General features: G+C 54.1%; 1 protein-coding gene across 1 annotated transcript; it reads right to left on the reverse strand.

Moving 5' to 3' along the window:
• Positions 1 to 3,051: 3,051 nt before the first annotated feature.
• On the reverse strand, positions 3,052 to 5,660 carry LOC109776873 (uncharacterized). Its single transcript, XM_020335540.4, has 2 exons — positions 4,582 to 5,660; positions 3,052 to 4,018 (listed from the first exon to the last, which is right to left on the reverse strand). The coding sequence occupies exons 1-2, from the start codon at positions 5,366 to 5,368 to the stop codon at positions 3,360 to 3,362; spliced, it is 1,446 nt and encodes a 481-aa protein (XP_020191129.1). The 5' UTR covers positions 5,369 to 5,660; the 3' UTR covers positions 3,052 to 3,359.
• Between the last annotated feature and the right edge of the window lie 465 nt (positions 5,661 to 6,125).

The following is a 6,125-nucleotide window of genomic DNA, read 5'->3' on the forward strand; positions in this document are numbered from 1 at the left end:
TGCGGTGACGCCGGCAGGAGGCGCCAGAGAGGCCGGAACGGCCGCCGTCGTCGAAGCAGGAGGATACCGGTAGGAGGTGCCCGAGAGGTCGTGGCAGCGGCCGCCGACGCCGGAGCTTGGGGAGCCATGGCGAGCGAATGAACGGAGAGGCATACTGGAGGAGAGGAGAGAGCACGCCACGGGGGTGCCGGATCTGGGCTCGCCGGACACGGAGCAGACCGGAGCGAGGAGATCAAGGCGGCGGCGGCCGCGCGGGCACGCGCACGAGGGCAGGCGCCATTTTCGTCGCTAGAGCGGGCGGTACTTAAGCAGCAAATCACAGTTGAGATTCTTGCTTCATAAGCAGATGGTAGGAGCCGGCCTCCTTTAATTGTAATGAAATTGACTTCAGTTTGACACCGCTAGGCTTTGAGACTATGCTCAAAATTCTTCCGAGAGTTCAAACTATGAAATTAAGTATGTAAGTCAACTAAACAATTGTTTTGTGGTTATATCAAAATACACCAGTGCTGTTAAATGTTAGGACTAGAATCATGTAGTATGAAGTAAGTATTACATGTACAACTCCGCCAATGTTACTCTCTGTGCATTTCTTTTAGAGGTAGTGAGCCACCCCAGGTTTAAGCCTTGGTGGGTTGACTGGTGGATGCTGCGCCTTATTGACCGACCACTGCTCGTTGCTGGGCTGTCCATTTGCTCCTGTCAAGCTTGGAATATCTGGCAGCAGATTGTTACTTTCTGTGTGCTGTTCAGGTGGATGATCATCATTATTATACAAACTGAAACTATTTGGCAGTGGGACCTCTCTTTCTATACGAGCAATGGAAGTATTTCCACAATTCTTCTGATCCCTAATGAGGCATATCTTTGTCCCCTGACACTCCTGGAGTCCAGGCTATTTTCATTTTCTATTTTTGTCATCTGGCTTTATCAACCATGGAAGATACTATGAGAACATATCAGCCACCTTGTTATTCAGGCCTTACGCAGGTCAGTTTCCTGATGTTGATGTACAAAGCTTGCTTCTTACTGAAGGTATGAGAGCATATCGAACACTAAGGCCATTCATAGGTAAGTTTCCTGATGTACAATGCGCAAAGCTTGTGTTGAAACTGATAGCCCGTTGTTTTTTGGCGTATCCCTACGGTTGAAAACAACCAGGAAGGTGTCACCCGACACCGCTGTTACATTCTCCAACTCACAAGAGCCTTCTTTTCCCATGTTGGTGGTGCGGTGATGATGGCGTTCTGGCGTGTTGATTTATTTGTCATATTATGTTTTCAAATAAAGGGGTCTCTCCCCAGTTTCCATTTCTGAAAACTGATAAGACTATTCATTTGTCATATGGGTATTGTTTTTTCTAGATATAAACCGCCATCTGGTAGTAGTTTTCTTTAGATAAATTGTCGTCTGGTAGGTTGATTGCATATGTGCATGCAGGAATCCTCGGGCTTTCTCTTGCTTAGTGCGGTGCTGAACACCTTCACTGTTGTTCTGGCCTGCCTAAATGAACATCTGAGGGATGCAGTTTGCGTAGCCAATTGATGGCATGCTCTGAGCTTGGGTCTTGCCGCCACGACACAGCACCGCGAAACGTCCTGATCACACAACACAACCTTAGCATAACAACCAGCAAGGTTTCGCTGACGGTGCGTGCCGAATCAGTCAATGCTCATGCGGTTAGGCAGGGCGAAGAATCGAGTAAACAAAGATGGCCATATAACCCCAGAAATTTGTCAAGCTGCGCCAAACCAGACGGGGACACCGACGTCGACGCGATTAGCGCGCGAGAGCGACACGGAGAGGAAAGGCGCAGGTCAGAGGAACACACGGAATCGTAGGCAGGCGTCCGTGCGTGCGCGCAGTCAATGCGCATGAATGCCAGTTCATGGTCAAAGGAAGGAACAGAGATTAGTGGCATGCCAAAAAGTTAGCGCCTCTCCAAGACACGGCACTCCGTGGGATGGTGTGATGGTATGGCCTGAAGATCCTATCTCGATTAAACTGCCTATCGTGACACAGAACGCGAGATCTGTCTGAGGGTGCTGCTTTTAGAGCATAATTGGTTTGCTGCCAAAAATTGGCATTGCCAATATTTGGCATTGTGCCAAATATTGGCAACTACTTGGTTGGCTACGAGTTGTTTTGCCTATCTCACGTAAAATTATCAATAGTTGGTAAGTCTTGGTACTGCCAATAGTTGGCAATGCCAACATTTGATAAGCCAAATATTGGCAACAAACCAATTATGCTCTTAGTCGGATCTTTGGGAAAGGAGTAGTAACCGATATGGCTAGGCAGGTGAGCGAGGGCGCCTCTTCTTCACACATGACTTTTCACTGGTAACTTTTAAAATGAGCACCGCCATGTCCCAAGTTCAGACGAACTTTCTCGTGTTTTAGCAAACCGACGGCAAATAGGAAGCGAACAGTTACGCGCTCCGTTGTACAGGGCGCTGCTGCAACCTGGCTGGTCCATCGCATCACCCCCTGATCTGCACTGTATCCACAGACACATCAACAGAAAAGAGCATTGATACGTAGAAAAGAGCATTGATGGTCGGCTCAGATGGCTGGTAGCGATCTAGGCGCAGCCAAGGACGTGCCATCGTCGCTGCGCCTTGGCTATCGATAAGATTTGCTCAGCGGTATTCGCAGCACAATTTTGAAAGCGGACGAGTCAGTGGCTGGCTATCCATGAGAGTGAGAGCCGCCGAACGAGTTTTTGAAACAGGCAATGGAGGTCCCTACGACAATGCAAAAGTCAGAGCACATTCAATGCAGAGCCCTAGAGCAGGATTTGAAAATAAATATGCATGCATGCATGGAATCGAATCTATTCGAAGACGACCACCCAAAAGTCAGACAAACATTTCAAAATACAACCCTACTATGTCTCTCTTTGCACAAACCAGGAAGGTGCATTAACCCTACAGACATAGGCACTTTGTACCTCTCTTGAATCTTGATGCTCTGCAGCCGGTAAAATTTGTTCAGGTGTCCATGCGACGAGGGTACACAACGCATGAACGCAAGTAGCCAGATGCGCACGCATGCAAAGTGCTCCTACTATCAACAAAATGGGGCACGTACAAAAAGCCATCGCTGGTTTCCGTCGATGTCGTCTAGCAAATAGCACCGCGTAGTGACCACCGGGAAAGGAAAACGGCGAAGCGATCAGCTCCTACACGTGAAGGCATTCACGTACATTCACAGGAATATGGACAAAACGCATCTGGCCGATGCTACTAGCAGGCAGCCGCACCGCGTCACAGCCCGTGCAAACGTTAACAGAGTGGCAGGCAAGAGGCAACCGAGAGAGAAAAGAATGGTTAATTTGAGTGCTCGGTTAGCGCGGGATCAAGGCTTGCAGATGACCACGAAGCACGGCAGCAGCGCCCTCGGGTTCAGCAGGTAGAGCTCTTCGATGTTGGCGTAGGGCCCCACCTTGCCGGCCAGCGAGTCGAACCCGGTCTGCCCCACGAACTCCCTCACGTTCTCCAGCGGCTTGTGCACCCTCCCGGCGATCACCCTGCACACCAGCAGCGCCCTCCGCGCGCCGCCGGCCGCGGCTGCCGGGTCGTCTTCCTCGTCGGCGGACTCGAAGGCCCGGCCGCTGGTGGACGTGGTGAAGACGCCGACGCCGGCGCCGGCCTTGCCGTCCTTCTTGGAGCTGGAGGAGGAGAAGCCGTGGCGGATGATGCGGCAGACGGCGCACTTGTCGGAGGCGCAGAGGCTGCTGGCGCCGGCGGAGCCGAGCGCGCAGGCGAGCGTGGCGCCGTGGAAGCGCAGCAGCTCGTTGCCGTCGGCGAGGCAGCGCGGGTGCTTCTTGGCCAGCTTGCTCGCCTTGAGCTTCACCGCCTCCCGGTACTCCTCGAAGCGGGCCAGCGTCCGCTGCGTGTTGTGCACCTTGAACACGCGCTCGATCCGCACGCAGCTGCTCTCCGACTTGAGCAGGCTCGTCCGGCAGATGATCTCCACGATCTTCCGCGACGAGTCCCCCTCCACCAGCTCCGTCACTGACACACACCCACCATTATATTAAAGTAAAACAAACACCATTAGACATTATAGCCTACTAGGTGAACACCATCAGACCTACTGCTCCACTGTAAATGTTTCATCATAATGGATGCAGAAAACATGGGAGTGATTGTAGGCTACAAGAGGGGGTGAAAGATCTCGCAGAATCTCAGCCCACATGGCCGCAGTTATTGTGATTTGTGAAAGTCGAAATCCAAAGCATGGATTGGCGTAAAGAGCGGAACACAGATTGTATCTGGAGAAACCTAGCGGTGAAACTGTGAACGTGAAAACTGCAACCTATGCCAGCTGAAGCCACGTAGTAACTTTTTTGAGCTAGAGAAATGGCACTAGTAATTGAAGTGGCACTATCCCGAGTCCACAAGTGTATATTGATTGCAAAAGGCGGTGTATGTTTTTAACCGGCTGCTGAAATGCGAAAAGGATAGGAGTAACATTCCGGTACCCTGAAGATCTACCAACCGGGTGTCCGGGTCGATCTGAACCAGTACCACTACTACCACCAACAAAAGCAATGCGGCGCAGATGTCATCCTCACCTGCATGTTTGGATAGGTGGTGCGCCTCCAGCGCCTCCCATTTGCCGAACTGCTCGGCGCACCTGTGGCAGCTGAGGCCGCCGGACCCCTTGGCGCCGCCGGTCTTGGCGGCGTCGACCTCGCAGGACGCCCGGTGGGCCGTGGCCGCGGGGGCGCCGTCCCTGTCCAGGAGCGGGTTCGGCGACCTCGGCGGCGTGCACCGCATGCTGCCCGCCCGGCACGAGCCGCTGTACTGCAGGCCGTGGCTCCAGCCGGGCCCCGGCGTGCCGGGGCGGAGCGTGCCCACGAAGGACGACACGACGCCGCCGTCGCCGCCGCCCTCCGCCTCGTGCGCGGGCGCTCCTCCCCCCGCCGCCCCGAGGCCGCCGCACCCGCCGAAGCCGGTGATCTTGAGCTCGCAGCGGGAGTTGGTGCTGAGCACCACCTCGTGGGCGATGGGGTTGAGGAACTCGCTGCTGCCGATGGACCGCGGGCTGCAGCTGGGCGGCTGGCCCGGGTGGCGCTTGCTCCCGTGGATGACGTCCCGCAGGTTGGCTATGGAGCGCGAGCACCCCGACCGCGCCGCGCGCTTGGTCATGATGGACGAGAGGTGCCCGCCGGCGCTGGAGCTGGAGCTTGCCTTGGGCTTGGGCACGTGCACCTCCGACGACTGGGACCGGCACTGCAGCGACTTCTTGAGCGCGAACCACACCGTCGGCGCCGGCGCAGGCGCCGGTGCCGCGGCCTTCTCCTCGCCCCGGCCGTCCCCGCCGGCGACGGCGCTCGCGCGCCTCCTCCTCTCGCCCATCTCCTGGTGGTAGCTGGGGCGTGAATGCGAACGTCGTCGGTGAGTCACCGCGGAGCGCGCGTTACTTATGGTAGGCGCAGGCTGGGGCGCCGCGGCAGGAGCATCCCAGCGAGAGATTGAGATAGCGAGCGAGGGAGGGCAGGCGGGCAGAGGCAATTAAACCGTCATGGGGTTGGGCGGCAGTAAAGGCGCGCCACCAAACGAACTGCAGAGCTGCGCCGGTCCGCTGTGCACCGAGGTGAGAGGTGTGGTGTGGTGCAGTCTATGGATACGATACGAGACGCTCGGGAGATTGGTTTCGGGGGGGATGGAGACGGGGACCGAGCGGGCGGGGTGAGGGTGAGGTCTTTGCGAGTAGGAACAAATGTTGAATTGTAAATGGGGACGGGGGCGGCGGGTACAGGTGGGCGCTCAAGACAAGGGGCGCCCATAATTATACCAGCAACAAAAAGGAACCACCCGAGGCCGTGATGCCGGGGCACACGGCACGGGCGCGTGTGTCTCTTTACTATGCATATTAGAGTTGCTTGTAATGCGTATTACTCCCTTCACTTTTATTTACTATGCATATTAGAGTTTGACTGAAGTTAAATTTCGTAAAATTTGACCAAGTTTATGAAAAAATATAAATATTTACGATAACAAATCTATATGATTCGAAAGTAGTTCAATAATGAATCTAATGGTATTTATTTGTAATTTTACATGTTAATATTTTTGTCTATAAACTTTGACAAAGTTTATAAAGCTTGACTTT

Source organism: Aegilops tauschii, chromosome 3 (genome assembly GCF_002575655.3).
Source record: "Aegilops tauschii subsp. strangulata cultivar AL8/78 chromosome 3, Aet v6.0, whole genome shotgun sequence".
Taxonomy (NCBI): domain Eukaryota; kingdom Viridiplantae; phylum Streptophyta; class Magnoliopsida; order Poales; family Poaceae; genus Aegilops; species Aegilops tauschii.

What these genes read in the sequence shown, in the direction of transcription:
- LOC109776873 (XM_020335540.4), bottom strand. Translation starts at nt 5,368, where the DNA reads ATGGGCGAGAGGAGGAGGCGCGCGAGCGCCGTCGCCGGCGGGGACGGC. An exon ending in CCACCTATCCAAACATGCAG is followed by an intron (nt 4,019 to 4,581) that starts GTGAGGATGACA and finishes GGTGTGTGTCAG; the next exon opens with TGACGGAGCTGGTGGAGGGG.